Source organism: Mugil cephalus, chromosome 2, assembly GCF_022458985.1.
Source record: "Mugil cephalus isolate CIBA_MC_2020 chromosome 2, CIBA_Mcephalus_1.1, whole genome shotgun sequence".
In the NCBI taxonomy this organism is placed as follows: domain Eukaryota; kingdom Metazoa; phylum Chordata; class Actinopteri; order Mugiliformes; family Mugilidae; genus Mugil; species Mugil cephalus.
This window is the reverse complement of record NC_061771.1, coordinates 22,553,315-22,568,407: the sequence shown is the minus strand read 5'-3', so window position 1 is coordinate 22,568,407 and position 15,093 is coordinate 22,553,315. Positions and strand designations below refer to the sequence as shown.

The 15,093-nt window shown below is 44.1% G+C and overlaps 1 protein-coding gene across 21 annotated transcripts in view; it reads left to right on the top strand.

Moving 5' to 3' along the window:
- The window catches only part of ptprdb (protein tyrosine phosphatase receptor type Db), a 162,839-nt gene that overhangs the window by 80,401 nt on the left and 67,345 nt on the right, over nt 1-15,093 (top strand). For all 21 annotated transcript variants that reach the window (XM_047577714.1, XM_047577704.1, XM_047577713.1 and 18 more), the window contains one exon: nt 5,498-5,647. In XM_047577714.1, coding sequence (XP_047433670.1) covers nt 5,563-5,647 — 85 coding nt within the window. In that variant the 5' untranslated portion in view covers nt 5,498-5,562. The remainder of the gene's footprint in view (nt 1-5,497; nt 5,648-15,093) is intronic.

Below are 15,093 nucleotides of genomic sequence, written 5' to 3'. Positions count from 1 at the left end.
TTCCAAATGTTGTGGAAAGCGGCGTTGCCATAGCGGTCATTAAGATTTGCTTTAGGGAGTCTTTAGCTAAGTTCTTGTCTGAAAAACAACAGATGAGGACACAGCGTTGACTCCCAGGCAGCGACCACCAACCACGAATCAGACAAAGCTCACTGTCGTCTCGTTGTTTTGAGGCCCGGAGAGCCCCGGGATGTTTTCACTTGTCGTGCTGGTTCATTGCTGTTGCGCTGCTGTGGTGTACTGTTTCATTTTTACAAAGAGTCCATTCTATCGAGTCTCTGTTTCCACATATTGACGATCGGGTTTGGGCTCTGTCAGGTAATTCAGTTTAGTTTTCAGGAGTTTTCAGTCGCTGTAATTGGGCACGGCCGTATCTCAGAGAAAGTGTGGCATTTAAGTGATGTCAGTGCAGTTTTGCAGCCCCAGCGCTGTTAAAAGTATGGATGTGGGCGCAGACAAAGTCTTTCTTTTTACCCAATTAAGTTGTTTTTGCTTCCTAACTTAACCTTAAAACCTGGAACATGTTTCTCTCTTTTCGCCAGCGTGCAAGTTCTCGCTGGTGCACGTCAAGAGACTCACGCTACCTTAATTTACCTTTGACACCGTTCTGGGGCTACAGAAGTGTCTGTGTGTGTGTGTGTGTTTTTCTGTAAAAAAAAGCAATATTACAGCTCAGCCAAGACGCTGCTTAACCCATCACGCACGGATCATGTGGAAGCCGTTAAGCAGAGTCAGGGTATGTAGAAAAACTGCCACCAGTTGCTCTTAATTTTCCTTCTGAAATGACATTTGTGGTTGCGAACTGCAAATGCAAGAACAATTATCCATATGAAGCTATGGGAAAGCTTTTTATGGAACTTTCGCCCCCGTCCCTCGCCTCACGTCTCCTTCTTACGCGCAAACACAGAAGCACACATGTCCGGTATACTTACTGAGTATGGACATACTTCCTGCACGGTGGTTGCTCCCGGGTGCTTAGGTGAGTCAGCCTAATGCAAGGCAATCAAGAGCTCTGTCGCAGAGGGTCGCGTCCTCAAAGATCGTCATTTGTCCTGGAAACAGTTTGATGCTGGAGTCTGTTTGAGTGCAGCGTTGGGAGATGACAGATAACCGGCAATCAGTTAGGGCACGAGTTTACGTACACATGCGGAGAGCACTCGGCAGTTATACATCAAACAAACGCTTTCCCTTCAAGCCACTTCCAGCCATGTTTTATTTGTTGTGCTGCGAGAGGCGGACTAGCATTTTGCTCTGATTTAGCGAAGCTTATTCCCATACTGTCCCGTCTATTCATGAGCCTTGTGAGTGTGTGATGAGGAAGCTCTGGTATCAGAGCGAGGACTTGTTAAATAAGCAAAGGATGTGTCGCAGTCGACACCGGCTCCTTCGCTGCGGATGTGCGGCTGAGAACGGAGCAACTTAGGGTTCAAGTTAATCACATCTGTGGCACACATCGGCGTTCAAATGGATGCGAGGGACCGTGGATTACCTGCTGTTGCCATAGTTACAAAGTCATCTTATTCAGATCATTTATGAGGACACTTTGCGGACAAATAAACACGTGGATCGCTAACGCACCAGTCTAAGTGAACTCAATCAAAAGCCAAAGTTCTTTTGAACCACTCAACCACCAAACAGGTTTGACATTTTTTTGAGGCTAGCAAAAACATGCTCTTGACAGTGTGATTTATTTTTTTATTTTTTTAAGAAAACCCGTCTCAACTCACCACGGCCCTCAAAGGAGGAGGCCGAGGACACGGACCTTGTTTTTTTCCCTTTGCTTATCTTGTTTTTCTCGCAGCGCCGTGATGCAACAAATACCAATTGTCTCTGCGTTGACATTTCCGTCAGTCTGCCACTGTTTCAACAGGGCAAATAGAATAAGTTAATTAGCATGTCTAATTGCATTCGGTGGCCCAGCTTTTGGAAAATCAAATCAAATTAGGATTCTCGGTGTTCGTCTCCGTGGCACACGGTTCGCCTTGAGCTATGCTTTTTAGGATCAGCCTTTTGTCTTCGTCTGTATCTTTCTCAATATTCCTTCCAGCTGAACTGTGCCTTTGCTTTGTAGTCTGCCCACATTTTCATATTCACTTTCTTTCCGTTTTGGGGTCTCTTTTAATTTGCTTTCACTTTTCCTTCCTCGTCTTTCAACTTTCCCGTCTCTTAATAAATTCTCTTCTCATTTACTCTGCAGCAGTTAAAAGTTATGCCGCTGAATGACACGCAGTTACTTGACAACTTGATAAAATGGACCTATAAGTGGGCTGAAATCAATGCTATCAGCAGTAATTTTTTCTAATGATGATGTAGCTGCCATATCTTAACCCATGAGAGTGTGAATACAGCATTTCAGCCTTTTCTACTTTCCTGTACCAGTGTGGCATGCTCTCAGTACTGTGGGGGGAAAGAAACAAAAAAAAAAACATGAGCTAGTTGGCCACTTTTTGAGTATGGTCTTTGTTCTGTCAGTAGCTATCCAAAAGATAAGTGTAACAGATAGCTGCAGGCCCAGGCAGACAGACAATATATGATTGAGTGATAGGAACTAATGTAAGTGAATGGCTTAGGGCCGACTGTGATCCACAGCAGCAGCAGAAGCTCGGGCACAGAGGGAGGCTTTCTGTTAGGCCCCTGGTAATACTAGCAACAACAGGCACAGAGATTACAATCGGGTGACTACCTGGCTGTGTTTGTGTGTTTGTCTGTGTGTGGGTGTGTGTGTGTTTGAGTGCCACGGTGGGCTCAAGTTAACGTCTTTCGGACTTCCTTTCCATTTTTATTTCTCCTCCTTCCACACATCTTTTTTTTCTCTTCTCATCCCCCCCACTCTGTCTTTTCATCTGCCCATCAGCGCCGGCCTCCTCAACCCCCCCTGAGTTATCTTAGCTCTTTAATTAACATGACATGCTGGGAAGTGAGACACTAAATAATTCAGGCGTTTCCAGTGACACTGAATCAGCGGGAGTGATTAGTGGCCACACACAGACGCACACTCCAAATCACATGCCCTTCTCTGTCAGGGGGTCTACCTTAAGCCCCATTACTTTATTAACACATAAAGTAATGTATGAAATAATATTAACATATCCTTAATTAGATAAATAGTATGATATATACCCTTGATGACCCTTCCACACTTGTGCCAGACTCACTCGCGTTTTTTTTTAATTAACTCTCTCTCACAGTCCTATGGAATTGCTTCATGGCGTGGTTGGCATCGCAACTTGTAGTCCTCATGACATCAGACCTTGTTTCTATATCATGAAATAACAAACAATTAAAACAAAAGAGATAAATGGTGCATAGATATTATATTAAGTACCTGAACTCTGGTGTGTATTTTATGTGTTTTAGTTTGGCCCAAGTCCCGCCCACTAACATGGAGGAGGTGGAGCTTATAACCTATACTGCAGCCAGACACCAGGGGGAGCTCTACTTGCTTTTTCTTCACTTTAGAGTATTTGTCCGGTCATCCAACTTCACACAGCCTGTAATCAGCCCCCATAATTGTCAAAATGACTGACATTAGAGCAGAACTGAATATGTTTACACGAAAAGGAGACACTGGTGATCATTAATGGAGTCACGTATTGTCAACATAGCGACGACCAGAGCCCCCGCAGCATCAAACCCTCCCTCTCCTTTTCCAAGCGTGTAGGAGGACGCACATGCTTGCCGCCACTTCATCGCTCATACACGAAAGGCCCTCATTAGAGTCAGTGTTTGATTTTGTCTTTCCTCAGCTACTGTAAAAACATGTGACTTCCCTTTGAGGGTACGTAGGACTCACATTCTTCATTTCACGCAAAGGTCCTTTAAAACTTCAGCTGAAAACAAAAATCGTGGTCCTTTAAGTGCTTAGACCTAACATTCAAAACTAAATGAAGTTGACACCGAAAGTTCGTAAATATTAGGCCTTTTTATTCTCTGCTGCCGAGTTTCCACAGTGTGAATCAGTGCACAGGACTTAATTTGTGCAAAGAGGGATCTAGGTTATCTCAAAGCAATTGTTTCTGACCAAACCAAGTGGAAAATCCAGTGCGGGTTTAGCTGTTTGCAACCTTGGCTGCAGGGATGCTAAGAGCTCTGGTTTCCAGCCCCCCCCCCCCCGTCTTTTTTTAATCAGATGGCTTGTTCAGGAGTGGAGGGGATTAAGACTGCTGCTGCTGCCGCTACTGATGAATCTGTGCAGTTTGGGGAAGCGCACAAACACATGCACATACCCACTCACATGGACCAAAAGAGATGCACGCACGCATGCACGCCCACACAGATGCGCATGTATGCACGAAGCGGTTCGGCACAGGTACACGTACAGTCGGCATTAACGGATGCAGGAACGCACACTGAAACGATTCATGCACGAGCGCTCTCGCACGCATGGACAAATGGTGCAGGGCCCACACGCCTCTCGTCCGCCTCTCTTCACTCCCGGAGTCTCTAATTCAGCGTTGTCGGTTTCTGGACGGCAGCAGTCATCTGCCATGTCTCATTGTGTCGCGTGATTTGAGCTGTGAGATTTCTGACACACAGACTGACGCCTGTCTCGTCTGATGCCAAACGCTCACACCAGCCGCTGTACGTGGCGGAGAGACAGACGGACAGACAAAGGGGAAGACAGACTTGCAAAAGACAAAAAAAAAGTGCGATTGATGGAAAAGATGTCGTGGAGAGAGAGTTATGACAGGAAGGGGAAGGTGGAGTTGTAGAGAAAGTATGGGGAAAAACTGAAAATGAAAGGAGCGCCAGACTGGCAGGAATATGCACGGATATAGCAGGCGAAGAGATGGAATCTACAAAAGGAAGTGAGCTAAGGATGAAAGGATAGAGACATTGAGCTGAATGTTGATCCAACACTTTGTGCAACATAGCCAGCAGATAACACCAGTCAGTCTCCTCCCACTTTAATCTCCCCATCATCCATCAATCCCCCCCTGCTCTATCCTTCTACCCGCCGTCTTAAAGCCATTCATTTCTTTTCATCAATCCGAAATCATGCCGTTTTGACGTAAATTTGGAAGCTATCCGGTATTGAAGTACAGATCGCTTAGATTGTGTAACGGTTATAATCTGGTGGAGGAAAATGTGGGACTTGTTTATTTGGGTTATATATGTATGTGTGTGTATATATATATATATATATATATATATGAAACAGATCTGCAGAGGAGATGGATGTTTTTTAAATGCGAAATGTTTGCCATAAGTTAAAATTCATCAACTACTTCGTGAACTCTCTCACACACACGCACGCATCAAAACACACCTCGGGCAATGAGTGTATGGTCCTAATGAAGCGAGAAGAGGAGAGGCAGCTGCATAACCGGAGTGTGAGGCCTAGAGGGAACTCACACACTCCAAGCCTGTGTGTTTGTGTGTGTGCGCGTGTTTGTGTGTGTGTGTGCTCACAGACTGTATAATGTCTGGAACTCTCCTAATTTGGACTTTCTCTAATGATTTCTCCCTCTCCCTCCCCGCCTGCCTCTCTCCTCAGGTTGTGAGGGCCTGTTTCTATCGTCCTGTTGCACAGTGAGGCAGTGAGCTCACGGAGGATACAGCATGCATGTGTCGACATATCCCATGATGCACTCTGCCAGCCCGGGCCTGCTCCTCCTCAGCTTCCTCTTCCTCGCCGATGCCGACTGTGAGTCCTCATGTTCTCGCGCTCTCACAAGTGGACAGCGACGTGCAAAAAGCTTTAGGCGCATTAGGGTCTTCCGATTCGTGTCGGCAAATTCCACTGCGGCAACAACTCATAACGCGCAGTCGGGGTGGCTACCTGGCTGCGGTCTAGCCCCCACAGAGCCGTGTCCCTCTTATATCTTTTAAATGGTTTGAGGAACAATACACAACACAGCAACTTCTTCTTTGTTTTCACCCACGAGGGAGCATGGCCTCTTAGATGGACATATGCTCATTACTTTCAGTTCATCAGACAAAAGGATACAAAGCACATTATAGCTAAGTTCACTTTGTGTGCAAAACCATGAGTACCTCACGAAATGGCACAATTTAATTTAACGAGACGTGTAGCGTGGTGGTGCCAGCTTTCTTTAGGCGTTCACTTAGAATATACAGCAGTAGCTTCTGTCTCTGTCACAATACGTATTGCGGCCATCACATTGTACTGTTGTTAGTGTTACGCCTGGCTTAGTCATTGTGTCATTCCACATTTCACCTCCTACTAGATGTGTAAATGAGCTAGAGTTAATGCAGTACGATCCAATGAGGTGTATCGCTATATCTGTATTTCTCAGCTATTTTGGAAAAAGTAACTTAAAAGTAAAGAAATGCCTTACAATTCAAAGACAGTAATGTTATAATGTAACTATTTACATTGAAATGACAGTAATGAGTAAAAAGTAATACATTATGTTTTTGAAGTAACTTGCCCAGTACTGTTTGTGTGTTAATAGACACACACCAGGTTGATTTTTTTAGTTTTTTCCTATACAAACCACTCCCTTTCAGATATCACATCCCTTTTCTGTGTGTGTGTGTGTGTGTGTGTGTGTGTGTGTGCATGTGTGTGTTTTCGGTAACAGGTTTGATACTCGGCCAGCTGTTTTTGTCCATCCCAGTATTACTTGGCACCGATAGACAGGCTACATATGGCAAATCAGATAATTTTCCCCAACGCGTGTGTGTGTGTGCGCCGTGCGCGCGTGATCCCTTTGGCCCGTGACACGGTGTGATCCTCATCTGACGTACTTCTCAAGCAAGTTCGTGTCGCGTCCCGATTATGGGTCGTACGCCGGTTCTAACCGGTCGCAGCCTCACAATTACTTTCGCTACGAAGTCGGTGCGTCTGTGGATTATTTTCTCCGGTGATTGTTTGGCTCAGGAATGTTCAGATTTTCCCGAGATCATGGGTTCAAAGTGTCTGTTATATCCAAGCAACGGTCTGTTATTCCATATGATTATCACGTAATTCTCAAAAGGAAACTGGCAAACGTTCACATACTGGACGGAAGCTTTGAATTTGACATCCCTGCAGTAGAAAACACATGTGTTTACAATCTGAGGATTGACAAGGTAATAGCTGGTTTCATTTTCATCTGCAGGACTAATCAGCTAGTGGTTTTGTATTTAAGGGGAGTTTATGCCTCTGCGGGACTGGACGGCGTAACCTATACGCACGTAGCTGAGCCATTCATACTTGGGCCTCGTCAGTCTGGCTCGCTCTTTAGAAGCTCTAGTCGGAGCTATGTCGTTTTTTTCTAAGTCGGGTTAACTTTTGTTTCTACTTCCTGCTTCAGCATTGACAATGGCGACTGAAGCTTTCACCGATATTTTGCCAAACACGAGTCGAAGCCTAAATCTTACACAATGTACTTACACAATGCTCAATTGTAATGTAAAGGCACCTGCTTAATTATCTGTCTTAAACTACGATGATTTGTATGATAAAGACGTTAAAACATGCTTATTACTTCCACAGGGCTTAATGTATTCTGGCTCCGTGCAGGATCTCCGGCGTTTTATCACGATTTTAAAACAGATCAACATTTAGGAAAAAAAAATCTTGATGTGGGATATTGTCAGGTCGGAGCAGTCAGTTGAGTTCATCAACCAATGGAATGAGAGTAACGCAGCTTTCCCGCTGTAAACCAACATCACTGGCCAATCAGAAGTAGGGTTGGGGGTGGGTCTTTGAAAGCTTGGTTAGGATCCAGCCGCAGCTGATGCTGCGTTCAAGACAACTTGGGATAAAATGGGCTCTGAGTTGTGAAATTAAGAAATTACTGCTTCCAAAAATAAAAATAAATAGCTGCTGCACACATTTTAGTGTCCAGCAAACGGTGACAGTGTATAGTTATTTTTTCTCCTCCTGGATAACCTGTAACATGAATGCTAAGGTATCGGAAATCTGAAATTTCCAAGTTGGAATTATGACTTACGAGAATGTGTCCTAACTGCAGACAAAGGAAAATAGTAAAAAATCATAATAATAATAATCATAATAACTAATATTACCCCCACCCCAACCGCCAAACCATAGGAATTTGCTGAAAACATGCAAATATTGGAATTCACACTCTATGCCTTTATATATTTATACGTTTATTTAAATTGTACGATTATATATTATGTATAAAAAAAGAAAACACTAAGAACACGTTATAATATGCACTTACGCTTTTTTGAATCCTCCCACTTAAACAATATTAATATTTGACAATTCCTTTTAATCCTTCCCGGCAAACGATCATTTTTTTCTGGAAACTGGACTTAACTCACTTAGATCTTTTCAAGCTCAGCTATATTTGGCCTCTTCATCTTATCATCCATCTAAATGGAACACAACAGCACCAGACAATATTCAGCTCATCCCTGCACAGTTAAATCATACATTTTTTTTATTATTATTATCATTATTTTGACAACACACTACCACATGACTCAGACTGAGGAGGCACCAACGCAGATACCAGATGATGATGATGATGATGATGATGATCCCGATTAAGCCCTTCACATGCCAAAGTTGCTTTTGCATTTGGCTCCGTGATCCAACAGATGCTGTACACGAGATATTCATTGTGTGCTTGGAAACATGCCCGATCCGATTTACTACCTGGTTAAGGAAATGAAAGAGCGCCGAGCGTGACTTGCCTCGAATCCCTCGAAGATTCTGCTCTCGTAACAGGGGTGATGAAACTGTCGGATTTGGGGTGAGACTAAAGATAAAAGATGTGAAGACGGGAGAGGAGAGTGGGAGGACTGTGAGATGGGATAGTCAGAAAGAGAATAATGTAAGAGAGAAGGCAGCCAGTCGAGCTCTATTAAGCGATTAAACACTCTGGAGCTATCCTATCACATACATGAGTAATAATGGCATCTAGTATGATATCGATTTGCATATTCATGCTGAAATTGCTCAATACGTGTGAGTAAGAAGGGCGTGAGGCGTGTCCAGCATGGTCCGTTTGTTAGCTCTGAGCTGAGCACGCATCATCACCACACTGTAAAGCGCACACACAAACACACACATGCTGTACGTCCAAGCTGTAGTTAAGTATAGGCTCGAGGCATCCATTTGCGTGCTGTTTTAAAAGCACGGTCACACGGCCCAGTAAAAGCACACCACTCTTGTTTTCCTTTCAGCCTCTTGCCCTCTTGTCCCTCGTGTAAGTCCCAGGGTCGTCCAGTAAAGGCCCAGTCATCCATCAAAACGATGATGCTCCCAGACTTCCTCTTCGAGGGTTAGGGGATCAGCGCAGATGCGACAAGGGTGGAAAAGATTCATGCTTTGTCTTCTCCGCATTTTTTTTTTCTTTCTTTCTTCTCCCCCACCCACCCCGTCCTCGACTCATTCGGCGTGACTTCCTCCGTTGCTCTTCTTCTTGCCCGCTCTCTGCCTCTTCTCAGCACATCCATGTAATCTGGTGAGAAAGGAGGGCTTGGGGGCGGGGGGGGCTGTTCTTTTTTTTTTCTCTTTTCTTTTTTATCTCATTGTGTGTGACGTTCGGTGCCTCTTTTAATATCAACAACAGACACAGACGCGCACAGATTTGAATGTTGGGAATTCAAACGGAGGCTACGGGGACGTCTTTGGTGCCAGTGTGCATGTTTTGCAGGGTTAAAAAAAAAAAGTGCTCGTCGCACTTATCTTCGCTCAAACTTATTGCTGAAAACTCTAAAACTTTATTAAACTAAGATGCAATCAATTCCAACAATATCCCGTGTGCATATTTGGAAAAACTTGCACGCCTTCACCATATGTGCCACCTGCACACGGTCACTGGTGTGACGGTGAACTGCGAGCGCTGAGCTTTGCTCGTGTGAATGACTGCGTGTTTCCTGACCTCTCTGTCTTTCTCTCTCGCCACTATTTATTTTTTTTGTTTTTCTCAGAGAGTTTGTGTGCGCTTGCGTGTATATGACATCTATCTGGTGGATTAAGAGTAATGCCCTGATCCCGGCGCAAACTAGGCCACCGCTGCTACGTGTGCGCGGCGACACGGCCCGTGCGAGGGAAACCGCATCCCTGCCCGTGTCATTCGGGGTGACCTGGGTGGGGGCGGGGGGCGACGGGGGAACCGGGCCCCGACCCTCGTTGGTCCCCCGAAAAACCAATGAGCCCCGTCTCGCTGTCCCTTTGCAGCCTGCGTGTAACGTGCAACCCAACACAACACAACGCGGCGCGACACAATGGCTCATTTTTCAGCGGCTTTACAGTAGGGGAGGCGTTGCTGAGTTGCAGCCCGGTGCTTCAGCAGGCAGAGTCTACAGTTTGAAACCAGGAGCGGTTTAGGTTTCCGCCTAAGGAGGCTCTTTGTAATGTGAAACCCTTGACCCCTCAGCACGCGTCGCATCATATGTGTCTTGCGGAAAGCTGTGCATTTCCCACTTTCCTCCTCGAGCTTGTGGTAAAAACTCATTGCATTTTTTATTTATTTATTTATTTTGACATGACTGAAATATGACCTTTTCATACATGACATATTAAACCTGCATGTAACAGTGGGAGTGCTGACGGTGCTGTGCTGGCGCGTGGCCTCAGGGCTGACTGCAGTCGGAAAGGTGGCTGGCTCATACATCCACAATATACATATATATATAAATATACATCCACAGAGGCCCCTCCCCTCAACCCACAGGACCCACAGCCCCCCACTAGCAACATCCTGTTACCAGACACCACAGGACACCCCCAGAAGGCCCATGTCCATTCTCTGTTGAGTCACAACTGTTTTGGAGGCACAAGCGAGACCTACACAATATTAGGTCATAATGTTATGGCTGATCGGTGTACTTTTCCCTAACATAGGCAGCCTGTGCCACAAGTTCAAGCCTGAGTTTAATATTTGCTGTAGTTTCCGTACTTTTCTTCTGGCGTGTGAAAAAACGTGAACCGCAAGTGTACGGGAATGTGGGCCGCGCATCTGTGTGTCCCCGTGGCCGTTTTATACGCGCACATATGCAAGCATGTGTAGTGCTTATCGTAGACGGGGGATTAGACCGAGATAAGTATCTTGTTTCATGTAAGCTTCATGATTCCTTATCGCTGATGGATGAGGTGCTGTCGGCATTCACTGGAAAGAGATGAAGAGGCTGGGTCGCAAAGGTCAAAGGTTCCTGCCCCGGGGATTAGTGAAGGGTGTAAAAGAGGATGAAATTATTTTCTTAGATGGATTGTGTTTCTTTTCTGTGTCTGTGCCTGCACCCTCAATAGAAAATGTCTTCAGCAGCTACTCCTGGCAGTTTGAAGCCATGATGCAGACTTTGCTTTTTATTGTACACTAGGAAGTGACACCGGTGTTTCACTGGTCGCCAGTGGGGTCAACTCTTTAGAGATTATTTTGGTGTTATATCTTCTGTTATCATTTAACAGTGAATAAACGCAGGGTCCGCTGACATAAAGCTGAAGATACATCTGAATTATAACAGATAAATATTTTGGGAAGTACATTTATTCTCTTATTTAGATGAGCACATCAATACCACTCGCTGACCTGTCTGTTCAGTAAAAATATGGAGTCTGTTAGCGTAGCTTAGCATGACACATAACTGCACATAACCCTCACAAATCCACGAAAAGGTTCTGTTACGATATAAAAAAAATAAGATAAAGGTGCAGGTGGACAGTTTTCTTTGTTTTTTTCGCATAGTCAGGCTGCTGAGCCGCTTGTTTTCTAATCACAAATGTTCATTTAACTCTAAGCGAATAAGTGCATTTCTCTACTTACTCTCTCTAAGAGGTGTAAGTTCTTTGATTCACTCCAGTTCTGAAGTCCTCTGCTATTCTTTTACTCTACAACTGCTATAGATCCTCTGTAGTTTTATGGATTATGTCTTAATCTTCCTAAATCGTACATACAATCACACTTGCATTCTAACAGAAAAAAAAAAGAAAAAGAGAAAAGGATGTTGCAGCAGGATTTACTTTTACTAATGCTGAGATCTGGATACAAATTTTATATTAAAAAAAGGTTCATGGGTATTTTCCACTAATAAATTTCCTCCAGGGACAGCAGTAACCCCTTGGCCATTTGTCCTCATCAGTCTTACTCGGTCTGTAAAAACACCACCCAAACACTAGTTGGCGCTGTGTCTTTTATGTTTCTACTTCCTTCTTCACTTTCAACAATGGTGACTGAAACTTTCACCGGCACACACATGCTTGTGTCTCCGTGCAACCTCTCCTCGATGTGTCACGCCTTTATTGATCCAAAACAATCAATTTGAAAATTGCGGGGATGGAGAAGCAGATGGAAATACTGAAGCGGAAACACGCTGCTACCAAGCGGACCAGTCACAGCTTTTGTGGTCTGGATCACTGCATTGCGTAGTTACATTTCTGGGCAGGTGCACATCAGCTGCAGCAGGAGTGTCAAACTGATTTTAGTTCTGGGGCCACATTCAGCCCAATTTGATCTCAAGCGGTCCGAACAAGTAAGAAGGACAATAACGTATAAGTAATAACAACCTTTTCTTTTCTAGTTGTTTTAGAGCAAAGAAGAACATGTAAATTTGGAGAATGTTTACATTAAACTATCCTTCAAAAATAAAAAAAAAATTCCTTAAGGAAAATAAGTGCAATGTGTCTGCTCTCCTACTTCTCTGACTAAAATTGGGGGTAGAAGTTATTTTCATTGAAAAAATACCATGTCTTCTATGTAATTTTGTCATTTTGCAAATTCATGTTAGTGTTTGTTGGAAAAAAATCTGGTCTGGCACTGCTGAAAAGCCGGTATTGATGCTGGGTAAGAAACCTGAAATACCTGGCTTCAACGTGCCACTTATGAGCTAAGTTCTGTCATTATCTAAATAATTTATGGTATATTTTCAGGAATAATTTATTGCATTGTGCTGAATTTCAGCTCCAGGGATGAAGTGTCGGCTCACGCTCATCTGGAATACAACAATAAACCTTAAAAATGAAAAGCTTATTTGAAAGTTTGATGACCTATTTCTCATCAAATGTACGACAAACATCCTTCCACATATAGGAGGTGACAGAATTATTTGTCACATATGTCATATACGCACAAATTTAAACTGCAAATGGATGCTGCAGCCTTGTTAATGTTTTAGTAGACAGCACCATATATCCATTCAAATATGTCGTCTCAGAGTCAGTTTTCTGGCACGGCGACCCTTTGAATGTCCTCAATGTGTTCCCCATTGTTTCATTTTAACGCAAAACTATGAGGACAGTCCCTGACAATGAGAAACTGAACGAAGCTGCTGGAGCTTCCCGGTGTGCTGCTGGCCCACATAGGCACTGAAGCTACGAGCAGCTAGCATAGCTGTTCGTCCATCTGTTACTAACAGAATCTGACTAGCTTAGCATTAGCTTAGCGGGTGCACTCGTCTGTGAAGAGGCCTGGGTAGCATTAGCTTAGCTCAAGCATAGCTAAGCAGTGGTGTGTAACTAATGCACCGCAACCAGCACTGAGGAAACCCTCTGTTCCACCTCGGTAGAAGCCAGCTCTCACCCAGTAGAGATGCGTCCCCTGTGGGAAGGCCATGTGTTTCTAATGACCTGGAGAAGATCCTGGTTGATTAATATCTCCCCTCGTGTTTCTAACAATTTAACCCTGATTAACTTGACGCTGGCCCGGCCCTGCGGCAGCTCTGGTGGCTAAGTGTCACGCTAATTGGACATGCAGTACATTCAGTAGTGAAAGTGTCTTTCGCTTGTGTTAAAATGATGGAGGTTGTGATACATATTCACAAACAGGCAGGTTTAGTAAATGAGAACAAAACGGTTTGAATGAAATGACCTAACACTCCCTCATCAGTCGAGGCACGTTACAAATAGGCACTTAAACTTTGCGAAACCTGAACAGCATCTTATTTTAATATGAACTTTTATCAAATGTTACGCCACTTAATTGCGTATAATTTAATTTTCTATGTTTTTAAAAGCCCATTTTGCCAAATGTTTTCCAATTAGTGCTTATGTGTTCTGCAGAGGGATGATAGCTCGCGCCGTGTTTATTGGCCTCAGCAATCCAATTTCATTACCAAGACGAAAGCGAGCAGCTGATAATTTGCTCTTAATGTGTCCGTTTGATGTTAATGTGTTTTAAGTTATGGCTCTGGCCAGCTGCCCACCCACTCTCGAGGCTGACTACCACGGCCCTGGCTCAGCCCCCCTATATTGGCCTCGTTCCTCAACTTGTCCGACAAGCCCAATTCAGTTCTCATTTGCGGAATCATCGTCTCACCGCCCACAGCCACATGCAACGCTATGCAGCTGGATCTTCCCTCAGAAAGAACCGTAAATTACTCATTACACGCCCAACTATCCACACGAGCACATACACACACACGCAGACGAATCTGAGCCAAGGGTGAGCGTTTTTCTGTTGTGATCAAAACGCAGGTGAAAAATGCTCATGAGCCTGTTCATACAGATGAGCGCATGTGTACACACAGACTTAGACACATCCAGGATTAGGCCCATGAACATGCCCACAGGGGTTGCACCTGATATTGATGTTATCTAAGAAGGTCAATAAGCATCTATTGCTGTCCTTTGAGAAATTATCCACTTTTCAACCCTCGAGCAGAAATAACCGAGCGTTCGGCAAACGCATGCACGAGCCTCCCCCAACGTCTGCTCCTTTTCAGCTGAAACTATTGACTTCTCCTAATGAAAACTGAGCTCGCTCGCTCTATATTTTTATCTCAGACTTTATACTCTTTAATCCAGAATCTTATCTCATATCCCCTTTCTCATTTGCCCCTTTGGTACTTGCAGTATCAGACAGGCTGGGTCCATTTTGCGCCGCTCAATCCATTGCTGTTTTTTTTTTTTTTTTTTTTTGGCTGATTTGATTTGCTCGGACAGGCTGGTCTGCGTCATGCTTTTTCTCATCAGATCAGTTAAGTGATTGAGGGCATGCAAGATGAAGCACGAGGGCAGATAATTTGTAACATTTCTGCAGTTTTTTTTTTTTTTTTTTAAAAAGATGTGCAGGAATGAGATCAGACACTTAGCTCCATGCTGAGCTGTCTGGTTTCAGTATCATTTTGTGTATTTTAAAAATCAGATAAATCTAAACTGTCATCAGATGCAGGTTTCTAAGTACAAAATGTGTACATTATGACATAATATTGTGTAGATCTCTCTCG